At 35.5% G+C, this 15,898-nt stretch overlaps 2 protein-coding genes across 6 annotated transcripts in view; one reads left to right on the forward strand and one right to left on the reverse strand.

Moving 5' to 3' along the window:
* Positions 1–922, forward strand: part of LOC137940994 (uncharacterized) — a 31,506-nt gene extending 30,584 nt beyond the window's left edge. For both annotated transcript variants that reach the window (XM_068786176.1, XM_068786177.1), the window contains one exon: positions 125–922. In XM_068786176.1, coding sequence (XP_068642277.1) covers positions 125–559 — 435 coding nt within the window. In that variant the 3' untranslated portion in view covers positions 560–922. The remainder of the gene's footprint in view (positions 1–124) is intronic.
* A 7,811-nt stretch (positions 923–8,733) lies between these two features.
* LOC137941027 (coatomer subunit beta-1-like) lies at positions 8,734–14,726 on the reverse strand. 4 transcript variants are annotated; one of them, XM_068786234.1, is made up of 6 exons: positions 14,669–14,726; positions 12,011–14,080; positions 11,145–11,654; positions 9,563–9,648; positions 9,007–9,225; positions 8,734–8,913 (listed from the first exon to the last, which is right to left on the reverse strand). In XM_068786234.1, exons 2-5 carry the CDS (start codon positions 14,057–14,059, stop codon positions 9,021–9,023), a joined length of 2,850 nt encoding a protein of 949 aa, XP_068642335.1. In that variant the 5' UTR covers positions 14,060–14,080; positions 14,669–14,726; the 3' UTR covers positions 8,734–8,913; positions 9,007–9,020. The 4 variants fall into 4 exon arrangements, with proteins under 4 accessions (XP_068642335.1, XP_068642334.1, XP_068642337.1 ...); XM_068786233.1 differs by lacking the exon at positions 14,669–14,726 and adding an exon at positions 14,577–14,646; XM_068786236.1 differs by lacking the exon at positions 14,669–14,726 and adding an exon at positions 14,577–14,646 and having other exon boundaries at positions 9,003–9,225.
* Between the last annotated feature and the right edge of the window lie 1,172 nt (positions 14,727–15,898).

Below are 15,898 nucleotides of genomic sequence, written 5' to 3' on the forward strand. Positions count from 1 at the left end.
AATACATGATCAGTTGTCTTTTTCATGGATTATCAGATCATGCAGATGTTTGTGACACAAGCAAATTTAATTGCTGAATTTATTTTTCATTTATTTGGTTTTATGTATTTTGTGTGATGTGCAGATATGCCTGCACCGTGTGATTTACCATCTTTTGGAGGGCATTGGATCAATAATTGTAGAGAAGGCACCTGGGACTCCTGAAATCCAGGTAGCTGGTGAAGCCCAAGTATTGAATATCTTTGAAATCAAGGGAAAAAGTAAATCTAAGGATGAAGATGTGAAGATTGCTGGTTGCAGAATTACAGATGGTAGATTTACTAAGTCATCCACATTGAGACTGCTTAGAAGCGGGGAAGTTGTGTTTGAAGGGTCATGTGTCTCTTTGAAACGGGAGAAGCAGGATGTGGAAGCCGTGGGGAAAGGAAACGAGTGTGGTCTTGTCATTCAAGATTGCTCAGATTTTAGGATAGGAGATGTTATCCAGTGCTTAGAGCAAGTGAAGAGGAAGCCAAAGTTCATTTCCTCACCAAGTGGAGCTGTGCGAATTGAATGCTGATCTTATGAGATTAACTAGTGTGCAGAACTAAGTTCATTATTGAATATCCGAGAAGTATTTTTTTCAATTTACACATATATCTATATATATTATATGCAGGAAAGAAGAGAAAGGAAGGACTCTCAAGGAGGCAAAACTGTCATAAAATTTTGGTAGTTCAAGGTAAGCAATGCCTTTGGGGAAAGAATTGATGTCTTAGCTTTGTTATAATTTTCATGATTATATGGCTAGTGTCCGTTTTGCCATTTTTGTCGATGTTGGAAGCTGAGTGGACTTGTGGCCATTGTATTCTTTTCTGTATTTCTCAAGTTTATGTTCATTTTTTGGAGCTTTGTGATTAGCCAAAGTTTGTCCAAACTTATCTCCAATAACTAACCTTGTTTATTTTACACTAACATTGTAAAATGAATATATATATTCAATAACAGTTTGCTCTTTTAGTTTTTTTCCAAAAAATATCAGATATATGAAGCAAATATAGTTAGTGAAGAAAAACTTCCGTATAGATCAAAGAGCTGTGGTCCTTCTTAGGTATTTGTTTACACGAAGAGAAATAAATAGATAGGGGAAGACAGGCGACAGAGGAGTGAGACTGAAGAAAGGAGGATTTCTAAACTGTTCATTGTTGAGTTCCAAAAGAAGATTGTGGTATCTGGTGATGGGAGAAAAGAAATTTGGTTTCTGTAGTATCTGGTGATAGGAGAACAAAGATTTTGTTTCTGTGTGGATAAGAATTTTAGTCCATTAGGTCTAGCAATCTGATCCCGAGAGTCGTAGTGTATAAGAAAAGAATCAAAACCAACCTCTGATGCATAATGCTAAGGTAAAGATTTCTTTTCTACTAATTATTGGCTATATCTTCATGCACCATACTGAAAAACCTGGACTTTAAGAATGAAAGGAGAGTCTTCAACAACCAAATGAAGTACTAAAAGCTGAAGGAGGAACTAAACAAAGAATCGGCTAAACTTATAGTAAAAGTCTCTTCAACAGAAGGTAGAAGAGAAATCAAAACTTAAAATAGAGTCAAAATTATTTTTTCCTTCTTCCTTACTCTAACATCATGTGAAATCTGTATATTTGGTTTGAAGAACTAAAAGCTTAAGAGAAGGGAAGGACAGAGCACTAGAGATAGGCCTTGAACATTAGAGAAGGAGAAAAGATTGCAAGAGAGATTTGAGTTTATTTACACACTCTACCTTTGCAAATTCTAATTGATAATCATGTAATGGTAGTTGGGGTGCTAACGTAGTGTAGATAACACTTCAATAGTTTGGATTGAGAGTGAGATTTCTCTCGCCTTCTTTCCAGTGTTGGAGGTGTTTGAGATTCGCCATTGTAGCTTTGAATATCTTCTCTTATACGAATGATGAAATAAACAAGTGTCATAGAAGTAGATGATGATAAATAGGCATATCCTCAATGCTCAAGAAACATTGTTTAGAAGAATTTCACTAATAACTCAATTAGCTGAAATTTATATAAAAGTGATGCCGACTCTTTTTTAGGCCACATGTATATTCAAATACATAAACACAAATCTCTCCTTGAGATTCATCAGCTAGATTCTAGCTCTAGCAAAATCTTCTATCTAGATTTCTTGGCTCTAAATCAGCTGTAGGAAGGAACAAAAAAAATACAAAAATAAAAGAAAACTTACACTTTTGAAATTTGGAGAGTCAACGTTCTTCTTGAGATTTCAAAGTCTCTAAACTTTGAAGCACAAGAGGAAAAGTTTTTGGAGCTTGAATGCTAGTCTCCAACATTTGATACACAGAGTTTGAGAGAGATTGGGTTTTTGCAAGTAAGTAGCTCTTTTCTCTAAAAAATGGGTTTGTGAAGGAATTTCAAATAAAAACGCTTTTGTTAGTATTAACAAGACGTGTTGAGGGATATTTGTAAGTTTTCCCATCAATCTAGTTGTTTTTTTGGAAGTTTTCAAAATTTTGTAAAGAGTGTTGTGCCCTTGTTTTTTGCTCGGTTCTCTCCTCTCGTGAAACCCAGTTTTCTTCTCTAATCAAGACCATGCCGTTGATTCAAAGCCGGCAGATGCGGTGGAAGAGAAACCAACAGCTACAACAAAGCTAAGAAGCAGCGAAGAAGCTTAGGCTCACATCTTCCACCTCTCTTTCACCATTAGCAGATGTAGTACCAACCTGCGCTAATCATCCGGGCTCGGTTCTTCAACCTAGTCACCACTGAATCTACAGCCAGTGAGATTCCACTCCTGAGATCCATTGCATTCATCCCAGCAGCCACTAACTTGCAGCACTCAACAAATATGGCTCAATTACACCACCTTTTGTCACCTTCAGTGCAACAAAGTTTTGCTCTATAACTACAAAGAGCCTTCGCCCGCCACCGTTCTGGGGTTGCTGCATTTTTGGTTTGAATGCCAAGGCTGGAGTTAGACACATCAGATCCGTTCGTAGCCGTTCGTTGCTGTGTTGCTGTGTTGTTGTTTTTTGCCGAGTTAATCTTCCGAAGTCCCTGCCATTGCTGCTATCTGTTTTCCATCCCAAGTGGAGGTTCCCGTCGTCTACAGCACAGCAGGATCCTATCACCAGCTCTGTTACTGTGGAAACAAATCTTGCTTTTTTTTTTTTTTCCGGAAACTTATCTGCTGGATTGATTTATTTCGGGTAGTCTCTCGCTGGCTGATTGATCCCGCTGTGTTGCTGTTTCTAGACGATGAATCAGCCCGCTCTGCTCAGAAATCATCAACGCCGCATGGGGAAGACGACACTGTTTATGAATTTAAATCCCGCCAAGATAGGTAGCGTGATTTTAATCTTCTGACTGAGACTTGACAGGACCTTGCGGAGTTAACCCAACGAATCAGCGACCTGAGCGTTCGTTTACTGCTTCTGTCCCGCTTGGGTTAACTCGAGCCACCTCGGACTGAGTCAACTCGGCAGGTCAACCTGACTCAGCCCCCTTTCTCGGCAGTTCTATACCAATTTCTTCCATGACTCGGCTATATTTGTCTACTAGACTCGGCTCGACTTGGTCCCGTGGCTCTGGTTCCTTAATTTCAGCTTGATTATTTACCTTGGTTAACCCTCAAACTTATTACTTGGCGCACAACTTTGTTATCCAAGGATGGACTCGTTGCAAATTATTTCGCGTGTTATTATTACTCTTAAGGACTTTCATTATTTACCGATTATTCGTTGCTATATAACTACATATTTGGTACATTGCCGTAATTAGTATTATCTCTCTTTGATTGAGACATTATTATTGAAGATGAACTCCCTGGTTTCTTGCCTTGGATTCCTTATTTATTGATTATTGTTGGCATTGGTTCATATGATGAAAATTTTGAATTACTTAGGAAAATAAAATACATGATGATCCCGACTTCTTCAACTTATCTTCATCATTACCCATTACACTTTTATTATTTAATAGCCTTTGTTCTACTATCCTTTATCAGACTCTTACTTTCCCCTTTGACCAAAATTTTTGGAGCGTTACTTTGGTTGGTCCCTTTTATATATAGGTGTTTTTTTAAGTCCATTGAGATTTTTATTTGGTACCATTGGGTTTTTTATCTTATCTTGTGAATAACAGGTATTACCCACTTTAGTGATTATTATCACTATATTTTTTCGAAATCATTTGATGTTATTTTCGACTTATGTTTTATCACCCATTTCTACCATTTGAGAATCTGTGCCCAGTTTCGTACTTATCCTTGGGACACCATGCGCCTTCTCATCATTTTCATTCTTTATTATGTATTATCCTTTTCAAATGAAACTATATTGCCTTTATAAAAAAAATTAACTAATGCTTCGTAAATCATGTATCAATCCTTATATAATAAATATTAGATTTGAAAGTGTTGGACGTACTTATTTTTCGAATTCCTTGATTGTACCTTTACTATTGTCACCCCATGTAATATGCGCTTGTTCCTTTGGTGTGAGCTTTAGGAATTTCTTCTTATCACCGGTCTTGTGCCGTGAACACCCACTTTTCAATATCTAAACGTTCTTTGGTGCTTTGGCTCGAAGACAAACCTACAAATAAAAAAAAATCATCCTTTAAAGGTCCTAATTAAGTTGGGTCCCTTTGGGAAACCACTTTCTCTAATTTCTATGGGCATCCAAACTTGATTTGTGGGTTGCCACAACATTTCTAGCTGATTTTGTCACCCAAAATTGTTTGATGCTATTCACATTTTTCACTATGCAAATATGGGCATAGTGACCCAATTTGTTGCAATATCGATATCAAATACGAGGAATAGGAAAAAAAATTTGTTCTTCTTTCTTCTTGTTTCTCCCAAGTTTCCTACTTGGTGTTTTGTTGTGGGAAGATGAGATTGAGTTTTCTTCATGTTTTATACATTTCTTCTCAAAACCTATCCTATCACTAGAAAGTTTTGCCCATCAACCCTTGTTTCCTTGAAGGATTTGTTGTGAGACTGTGATTTGCTTCCTTCAAGGTTGCCTACTTACTTTTGAGTTTAACAATCTCTTGTTTTGGGTATCACATTTTTTTTATACCTACTAACCAAATATTTTGTTATTGATGTTCTCCTAATTCATTGCCCAAGAACCCATGCTTAGGAAATTCCACTAATCAAACTCTATTAGCTAGAATTTACATGAAAGATGTTTTGCCTCTCTTTAAGCCACGTGTAACTCAAATAAATGATTTATAGGATAATTTCCCCAAGATATGAGGTAGATTCCACCTCTAACTAGGCCGTTTCTAGATTTAATTAGGTTCTAGATGAAGCTATCTCAAAATAAAATAAAAGATAAAGGTAAAACTTATACCCTTTATTAATCGGAGAGAACTTCTTCTTTGAGAGCTCCAAGCTTGTAGCCTTTGTAGCATAATGTGGAATGTTAGAGCTTGTCTAATGTGTATGTAATGGAGATAATATGAGAAAAGAATTTTTTTTTTATTTCCAAAGTTTGGTCGACTCTTCTAAAAAATGCACTTTAGTAAGATTTGCAAAGGATTTAAAATAAACACTTATGGATATACCAATAAAGACCCATTAACTTCTCAACAGGCTATTTGGTGGGGTATTTAGAAGTTTCCCAAGCTAAACTAGTCATTTTTTACCTGTTTGAAAAAAAAAAGTGTTTACATTGATATTGATCGATCAGTGTAAAGTGGATGATCGATTAATCAAGTGTAAAAACTATTTTTTGTCAGAATGTGATTTATTGAATGAATTGTGAACTGCTATAAATCTTTGTGGGTTTTACTGATTATGTATAAACCTTGATTATAAAATTAAATTGTATAAGAGTGTGGACATATACATAAGTCAATTAAAAAGAAGTCAACTATTAGGGATAAAATTTAACCAAATCTATCCTCCTCCCCCCCCCGGTCTAAGCTTGTTCATCAACAGACCTAAAAATTTCTTCCTAAGAGTTTCTCAATTTCTTTAGAGTTGAACGGTCGAACAGTTACTACTTGGTCATCGACGAAGTGCTTCCGTCTTGGATGCTTTTTAGTCTTTTTTTGGGTCATTCAAATGCTTCCTAGTTAGTGGAAAGATTGATCTACCAAAACTCTATTTGGGGCTTTTTAGTCATCCAAAATTTCTTCATGCATGCAATTAACTATTTAAGTGTTCGTTATCATCAAAATTCACTTAATGAGGATCTTGAGACCAATATTTATTGCTGAAATGACAAAAAAAAAAAAACAATCCACCTAATTAAACATGGAATAGGTTAAATAAGAAACTCCACCTAGTTGCACCCAAAATAGGTGAAGGGAACAAGCTCATGTTGGTTCATGATGGGGACACTTACAACACAACCCTTTCATGTTTTTAAAAGGATGTTTGTGTTTACAATTAAAAGAAAATAAATTCTTTAGTCTAAGAAGGGCATTTAGAAAAATAAAAATTTATCAAAAATATTAAATTTTTATATTTCACTATTTTATCTATCTTATTATGTTATTATATTTTTAAATTGTTATAGTTTTATAATATTATGTTAAATATGATATTAGTGAGGTAAATTGTTATGGTCCCTAGCCATGGATCTAGTAACTCGGCGAGTCAAATAAGGATCCAACACTGTTAGAGGGTTTCTTAACACGTTTTTGTGAAAAGAAACTCTCTTTTACTTCCCTCACACTTTATAATTAAAAAGGAGTTTCCTTTTCTCAATTATAGATGCACCAATTCAATCAAGAGACTGTTTTAAGGATCCAATTATGAAACCCCACTTTATACCTCACGTCAATGAGTAGGGTTTCTGAATTCATGCAACTACCAATGCTGAATGTAAAGAGGGCAGTCTCTAGCTCTTCTAAACTCGGAAAAGATAGATAAAAATACCTCTTGAAGACCTCCTTCAATTCAGCAACTCGAAAATCCCTTTCTTGATGCTAAGGCTCACACAAATCCTCCTTCCCTCACTGTTGGTTCGTGGAAGAGATGGATGACTATTGCAGCATGGAAGAGAAGGCAGATTCCTCCTCCTTTGCCTTCCAAGATCTCCTCAAAGACTCCCCAATGGATGCAGTAAACTCCCAAGAGAGTTCATGCCAAGAACCCTAGAATAGAGAGCCTAGAAGGAACCTAAATTACCCTAGTTTATGTTAATTCCGAACTTGCTTTATTTCTCCATCCTTACCCCTTAAATAGGGTAATTAACATCAACATATGTTAGGGTTATAAAACCCAATTCTACCCCTACCTTTAAGTCTTATTACAAATCAATAAAATTCGAAATTAAAAGTAACATAAATAATAAAAGTAAAGTAGATGACTCAGTCTTATTGAGTCCATAACATAAATAGCATATAAATGAAATAGAACAAGATACTCCAGATACCATTTTGTCAAATGGTAGAACATATAATCGGGTAAATGAATGAAATAAAAATAAATTTTACTTAAAATTAACAAAAATCATATATTCATATAAAATTTACAAAATTATCGACTTTAATGTAGAACAAGATCATTAAAAGAATATTAAAAAACCCTTAAAAATAGGACTTGAATATATTTTATCTTAAATATATATTAACTCAAATAAGAATTTATTGAATTGCCCTAATATACCATCGGTTATCAGTTAATCAGGCATGGAATAATCAAATACCCTTTTTTGTGTTCATTTGATAAGCGGTACATTGGGTCAAATTATCAAAGTACCCAATGGTGTTGTCTGCTTTCGGTTGTTTTCAGTTTTTGGTAAAGAATGGTTACTACTCCCACAATAAGTAATATAATAATTAATATAAAAAATTCCTAATTATATAGTTATATATTATTTAAAAAAATTTAACTATATTATTTTATAATATGAATTGTTGTATATTTTGATATTATAATATATCACATAGGTGGCATGGTGGAGACATGTTGAAAATTCAATCTGTCATGGGTTAAAGAGGGGATGAAGTTTGGAAACAATAGGGTAGGGATTTCCTAAAATCAAATCCAACCTAACGTGTGGGGGGGTCTTATCTTACTAAAGCTGAGTCTTTGCATGATACAAAATTTAACCAAATCAATGAAACATCCTATATTACCCATGTCCACATTCTAGGCAACTCCCTTAAACTCAACCTGATTTTTCAATCATTTTCTTAGAAATTGTACTAATAAAAACTGACAAAATCTTATCAACTTTCCATGCGGTAACGGGACCTTAGGATGTGTTTGAAACATAGAAAATGGAAAGAAAAGATAAAAAAGACAAGAAAAATAAAAATAGAAAAAAATAAATTATTTTACCTTGTTTGGATACCTACAGAAAATAAGAGAGAAAATAGAAGAGAAATATAGTTTCTCTTGTTTGGATTTATGTGGAAAAACAAAAAAATTGCTAATATTTAAAATTTTTGATAATTAAGATTTTCTCTCAATTTCTATTTATTTTCTTTTCTCCTCAAATTTCATTGAGAGAAAAGTTTATTAACTAAGAAAGTGATTTTCTCTCTTATGTTTTTTTCTCTCAATGATTCTCTGTCGTCAAACAACAGAAAATAACTTTCTCTGCCATTTTTTTCCAAACAGGCCTTTAATGTTTCTGAAGGAAAATCAACATCTTGGCTAAGATGTTGCACTGATCAACACACATTCTAACCAACCGTGAAGAAAAGAAAAAGAATAAAAAAATAGCATAATTGAAAGGAAGGCATGCAACCAATCAAGGCTTCAACAAAACAAATATTAGAAAAAGCTAGGGCCTCAGCTCCATGAAACTATGAATAGGCAAGAAGCATGTAATAGAATCATAAATTCCCCGGTATACACCACAAACAATAGATAGAAAAAGCAACCTGATTTGTTTTCTGAATGCCCGCCCTCAGTCACCTAGATGAACGGCATGAATGACAGAAACGTTACCCTGTTCAAACAGAAAATAAATGAATAGAGTTCAAAACGGTGAGACATTTGAGATGAAAAGAGTAAAATAAGAACGGCAATTCTTGATGCCTACGCATGTCTTCTCGGTCAACTGCCTGCTTTCTGTTTGAGAGTGATCTTGTCTCCCAAACTCAGAGCGATTCCTTGTGTTTTACTTCTTATTCTTATGAATCCACTTAGCTTCCCATCTGCCTGTTTCTCGATGCTAATATTCACCAAAGCATCCTCTCCAAAGACACTCTTTGCATACAGATTGGCAGCCAAAAAACCACACTCACCATCCAATGCAGACCTGGAGTCACATACCAATAGCAGATGTAAAGAACAAGGACCAGATTCTAAGCTACCAGTAACTATAAAACACTGGCCCTGAACGATTTGCTGGGCCAGGTTTTGCTTAAACCCCTCATGTCAACAACCTAAACAACTGCTCGTTTTGTGGTTTCAGCTAATTAATAAATCAATTGATTAACTTTTTCAAGTAGTGCTTTATGAAACACTCCTCTCGAGTGGCATGACCTGAACATGCTACTTGGCTTCAATGCCCACATTGAGTTATACGACAACAAAACTATCAACACTGAAAAAAGATTATATCTTGCAATACTTCGATTTAACATCTGACTTACGGTGCAGTGAGGCACTTCATATTTGTTGACTTGATGATGTGGTTCAAAAACTCCTTCTCGTCTTGAATAATACTGTTCACAGCCACCTGAAAACACCGAGACAATATTTATTTACAGGACAAACACTAACTGCAATAATTAGTTATACTCATAGACAGTAGACTGTATTGGAGTAGCAGTGACAACACACTCAAAATTGAAAAACAATAAGATACCTGTATCTGAAAATGCAAACCCAGCTTACCAGGTAATGTGCCTTTCAATAAAAACTTACCAAGTAATGTGCCAACACAAGAATCAGACTGGTACCAAATACCAATCCGCCAATCTGGGATAGGCATCAGGCTTAGGAAAAAATGAGATAGGACACTCAGGTAACTGTTGGTACTATTTCTGTACCATCATCAATTTGTGGTAGTTCTAGCTAACTTGTAAACAACTTGCACAAGACAGACATTTGAGCTCTTAGCCTTAAAAAGCAAAAATTCAATGCTCTTGAATACTTTTAGAGAAAAAAGTATGTTGCTAAATATCCAGTGATCATGAAGCAATTAATTCAGAGTTAATTCAGATAATACTTATACACAAGGGCTAATCCAAAATGAAAAAAATAAATAAAATAAGTAACATGAAGTAGCTCTGCTTCCAACCATTTTTTTTCTTTGTGAATGGCATTACATTTATAGCAACAAAAAAACCAAAAAAAAAAAAAAAAAAACAAGAAAGTTAATTTAGAGAAAGCTCACTCTGCTAAGCTACAGTTACTTACACAGGCTGCATTTTAGGTAACCACATCTTCCATGGAAATGACCCCTAACTTGAATTTCCATAACTCATGCAAGAAGTTCAAGTCCTACAACAAAATTCTTGGTTCAAGTGCCCATTTTATAAGGCAGATTTGTGTTGTCAAACAGTGTTCAACATCCAACTAGGGCTTCTACAAACTTCATCTGACCAGGTATATCCAAGGAGTCCTAAGTTTTAATCACGATTACCTACTGAAGGAATTACCATAAGAAACAAAACAAGTGGTCATGAGGTAGAAGTTGACATGACAAGGTGGACTTTTTTTTTTTTTTTTTGAAGAGTATGACTAGGTGGACTTAATGCAATTGTTTTAGTCCAGAAGTTTATTATCTTTACCAATCTAGGACTCACAATTTCAGTAATTGAATTTGACCTCAAATTGCCTATACCCAGTTACTTTGTGGGCAACATACTTCGGTAGTACAAGTCAAATAAGAGAACCATTTTAAGCATCCACAAATGCAAGTCAGAAACTGCAGAGCTGTTAAGTGTTTGTTGTGCATTGAAGTTATTTTAAGTCTCCTCCAATATTGGTGTTTATTCCAACTGATTAGAAATTCTCTTACGTGGACTTGATTCTAATGGAAAACTAGACTAGTGGTACCAATTCCACATCTTACCAATGCCAAGCTAGTCCAAAAAATAGTAATAAGAAAATTAGAAAATAAATCACCCATGTACTGATTTTATGAAAATACAAATTAATTCATCAGCTTTCAAAAACTACTAGATAAATTTGACAGACATTCAAACAAAATGCCAGAAAGACAGGTACCTTGTTTTCCCATTCAAATTCAGCCCACATATTCCTAAATGCCACATCAGCACAGGTAGCAGGAGATATGTAGTCCATGATGTCAATGTGGATATCATTGAGGACAACAACTGTTCGCTCATGAACATTAGAAGTCTCATAAACAATATTGCCAAATATGACTCCTGTTTCTGTCGAAGAAACCTTAATATTGGCTCGAATTTGCCTGCTGGACTCGGGAGCCAGTGTATAGTTCTGAGGCCTCTCCACAAGTTTGAGATCACCCATAGTTGCTAACTCTAAGCACAAATTTTGAAGTGTCTCCTTGGTTCGGTTTATAACTGTAACGTCAAGGACAATGTCATAATGATGAACTGTCACATATGCTTCAGCATAAACAGGGTCACTGAACCCAGTGAGTTGAAGAATGCGATTAAGCTTGTTTGCATCATCAGCATCCTTAGTAAACTCTCCAGTTGCACGTTTAAGATCATCCTGAACCTCATCTTCAAGTTCCAGCTGGCTCATGCCCTGCAAACAAAATGTAAAGAGAACATTAGAAGTCTCAAACAATGCTGCCAAAACAAGGATCCTCATCTTCAAGTTCTAGCGGGCTCAACTGTTTGCTCCAGCACATTAGAAATCTCATAAATCCCACATGGGAGTTTTCTATTTTGAGGTATTTGGGTTCAAGTCTCAATAGTGTTATTGGATGTAGTATGCATGTAGTCAACATAGAATAAAAGGAAAAGATAGAAACTACAAAATCCAAAAACTATAGAGTAACATCGGGAACCACTAGATATAAAAGTTTGCTGAAACCATGACAATAATTTAACTAGACCATTTCTTAAAAAAAAGATAACAAATTTAGAGAAGAACCTCACTTTTCTACTCTTCAAGTGGTAGAAATCAATGAGATCATCAGGTTGTGCATGAGATGTTTGGGCTTTCGCCTTTATCTCTTCTGTCTCACGGAACTGCTTATCAGCAATCATCTTCACAAAACTTTGGCGACATGATTGCAACCATATCTTCCTAGCTTCATCCCCTGTGTTGCACAACAACCTTACGCAAAGCACAATCCTATCATAAGAATCATTATCAATTGGATGGGGCAGAAATGATGACTGTCCCAACTGCAGAATAGAAACCATGATCAATAGGACTGAAGCAGCTGCTTTGTTTACTTCCACTTTGGAGGGCTGGACCTCTTCTAATCTCAAAATAAGCTTGGTTAAGGTGCAGGATACAACTGCACCAAGGAAAAAGTCACCTGTGAGAATCAAGGACCTCAAATTACCAGGTGAAGCTAGAGTCCCTGGAACAAGGTTAAGAGCTGACATGGCCGTCTCTGATGCAGCACTCTGGGTTGCATATGTCCCATCCGCAAGAATTGCAGGCCTTCTAGAAGAAACAGTTATGAAGTTTACTGATTGTTGCTTTTTTGAAGAATCTGTGGATTCGGCATCTTCTGGGGCAGTGTAGAAAGGAAGATCGCCCAAGCATTGCTTAATGGTTGAAATTCCACTCTCCACTTCAGAAAGTGATAAACAATACTCCCCAGTAATCCAAAGTGCACATGAACAAACACGAGCTGCCCGAATCTGGTAAAATGTGTCCAAGAGCCTTGTAATTATTGAAACCCGAAGTTTTGGGTTTGTTTCAATTATTTCTCTGACAAAAACAATCACATCCATGGCAGAAGCAACATTGTTATCACCCAAGAAATCCATCAAGAGATGAACCACAGTACTAGCAACCTCAGGAAATTTGATTGCACAAGAATGAATGGCTTGGACCAGCATTTGGCGGTACTCCCCATTTCTCTCAAGCTCAGTGCTTTGGGTCTTCACCACTTCCTTCTTTAGAGTCAGAACAACCTCATCAATGTTTCTAGGAGTAATCAGTTCCAGAGCAATATCAATTGTCTTCCTGCGAATATCAAGATTTGGGCTTGACAATGCCCTCAGCACATCCATAATCATTTCAACCATAATATCTCTGTGGGAAGACTTAAGCTCATTCAGACGATCCAGAACAATTAGTTTAACATTGTTATCACTCTGAGACTGCAACAACTGACAGTAGGTGTTAGCAGCTGCCCTGATAGCTGTGGGTGCAGATGACAGAGAAACAAGTGTACTAGCACATTCATAAATAACAGCAGTGGAAGAGGCATTTAGAAGTGAGATAATGATCTTTATGTGCTTTCCCTTCTCCCCCTTGTTAGTTCTACAGACCTTTCGAATCAGCTCAAGCACAACCATCTGAAGCAATTCCCCCCATTCAGGTATATCGTCCACATGAGTGAGAAGATAATTAACTGCACGATCTTGCACACAAGTAAAGAGCATTAAAAATGCATTTCGCTTAGCGGATGCATCTTGCTCAGAGGCCAGGACTTTCTCAATCATCTCAGGAGCATCAACTAAGAGTTGTTCTCCTTGTGGGAGCTTGTAGATAGACATTACAGCAAGAATTGCATTTCGCCTAATGAAGGGATGCCGATGTTCCAAATTTGAAAGAACTGAGGGGATTAAAGGCTCAATAATTTCAGTCTCATTCAATCGGCAGAGAAATCTCAGAGTTACACCACGAATATATTCATTCGGATGCTGAAGGTTGTTTCTTAAGTTTTGACAGATCAAAATCATCTCAGGAAGAACTTTACCACTTGAGTCCCTCTTATCAATAATCTCAAGATAAAGAAGGAGCAACTTCTGGATGGTATGATCTTCTGAGGGCAAGACATACCTAATGATTGTGATGAACAGCTGGGGCAAATTCTCACCATTTAACAAGAGCATTATTGCCTTCTTCATGGCGTCAATCTTAAGAGAGTCATAATTTCCTTCGAGAGCCTCCTTGATCTCATTCGCGAGAGCAGGAGTTGCCTTATCGAAGTGGACAAGCAGACTGCAAGATTTCTTCATCTTCCTCAATCTCACAAGTTCCTGAAACAGCACAGATCTGAAACAGTTAACGTTCAACATGATTTAGATCTCGTTGATTTCAGTTTCTAAAAGCCATAATATTCAGATCCAACACGCTGAGAATAAAAACATGAAACGGAAAAAGCCTCCCTCGAACCATGTCCGACTTATGAGTTACCAGGCGGAATTCCAAACTAAAACACGGGAGAGAAAGAAACAGATATGCCGAAAGAAAAACATCTAATCTTCATTCTGTTTCTTACAATGTTAATGAAACAGGTGTCGTACAAAATCTGAATAGACTCCACTCATATCAACACTGATTATGAAAAATTTTCTGAACGAAAGTTTCAAGAACAAATCACCGTCACCAACTTATACTTTCATTGATCGTACATTACATAATCTAAGAGAAAATATAAGCACACCTACAATTTAGATGCCGGATCGAAATCAACATGGGCAAAACCAGTGAATAAAATCACTTCTTCTAAAGTAAATACGAGAATTTGCAAACCTTTCAGCGTTCAAAATTCAAACAGTTAGGTAAAAGAATGGGGATTAAAAGACGGAGAGCTGTTCTCTCAATCTAGACAGCGATATGAGTACCTCTTGTCCTCTTTAAATCTCCATTACCTGACAACAACTCGCAAAGGGTAGAAAATTTTATGTTTGCAGTCTTCAACGAAAGAATATTTAGCGAATTACTAAAATCTCTCGATGTCTCTCTTCCAAAGCAGGGCGCATGATTCGTGGATGTTGGCTCCACCAGCTTAGTATTTCACATTGAGATTGCATATAAATTTAAGCCATTTTTTTCTTGTATCTATTGATATAATTTTTAAGTATGTAACAAAATCAAATTTTATGTATCAACGAATTGGCTTGGATTTGGACATAGGAAGTAGAGGTTATAAGACCGATTCAATTAAACCTTATATCATGCAACGACTCAGCTTCAATTGACCTCAATCAAATGATTTGGAAAAGTTTGATGCAACTCAATCAAGCAATGTCATGTTTGAGGTTTTGAGACAAGTTACTTGATTTGGTCAAGTGAGTCATCTTAACTAGTTTGCTTAGGTTTTGCAGTCTCAACACATGATGCAAGTCCAAGTCACATAGATTAAAATTTTTATTAAGAGTTAATCATCAGACTTATAAACAATATACTACAAAAAGTAGTATGTTATAAAAATAAATAAAAATATAAAAAATAATATACTAAAATTTTAAAAAATATATATATATAATACATGAAAGTATGATATATAAATTTTTTATATCATAACGTAGTGTAACTTTACAAAAATTTATAAAATAGAATAAAAGCTACGTTATGATATCATATAGGTTGAAGAGCATATATGAAAGAGTCTAACACAACTCTCATGATAAGGAATCTAAAAAAGGAAGAATTAACATGATACTCTTACAAGACATAGAAGGAAGTCTTGTAGAAGTGTTTTAGTTTAAAGGTATTTCAGTTATATTAGTTCTCTATAGTTATTGTTTATGCTTTATCTAATTAGTGTTTCATTCGAGGTGTAACTAGGACGTGGGTAATTTAGTTATAGTCTAATTCTAGGTTTTTTTTATTATAAATAGAGGAGCAATATATTAAAATTCACATAATCAATAAATTATTTTCTTCTCCTAAGATTTTGACTTGGTGTCAGAGCATGTTCTATGAAATAACTTGGTCATCCCAACAATATTTTTCATCTTGTTATGTACTCAATTTACTTAGTCATTGATTTATTTTTTCTCCTAAGGTTTTTACTTGGTATAAAAATAGGGTAATGTGATTTGACTTGGTCAACCTAACAATGTTATTTT

The sequence above is a fragment of the Aristolochia californica genome, unplaced genomic scaffold (genome assembly GCF_029961685.1).
Source record: "Aristolochia californica isolate CCGP_79_NKW_82.1479 unplaced genomic scaffold, dmAriCali1.0.hap1 SCAF_9, whole genome shotgun sequence".
Lineage (NCBI taxonomy): Eukaryota > Viridiplantae > Streptophyta > Magnoliopsida > Piperales > Aristolochiaceae > Aristolochia > Aristolochia californica.

What these genes read in the sequence shown, in the direction of transcription:
- LOC137941027 (XM_068786234.1), bottom strand. Translation starts at nt 14,059, where the DNA reads ATGAAGAAATCTTGCAGTCTGCTTGTCCACTTCGATAAGGCAACTCCT. An exon ending in ACCACTTGAAGAGTAGAAAA is followed by an intron (nt 11,655 to 12,010) that starts GTGAGGTTCTTC and finishes TTTTGTTTGCAG; the next exon opens with GGCATGAGCCAGCTGGAACT. An exon ending in AATTTGAATGGGAAAACAAG is followed by an intron (nt 9,649 to 11,144) that starts GTACCTGTCTTT and finishes CGGTGTTTTCAG; the next exon opens with GTGGCTGTGAACAGTATTAT.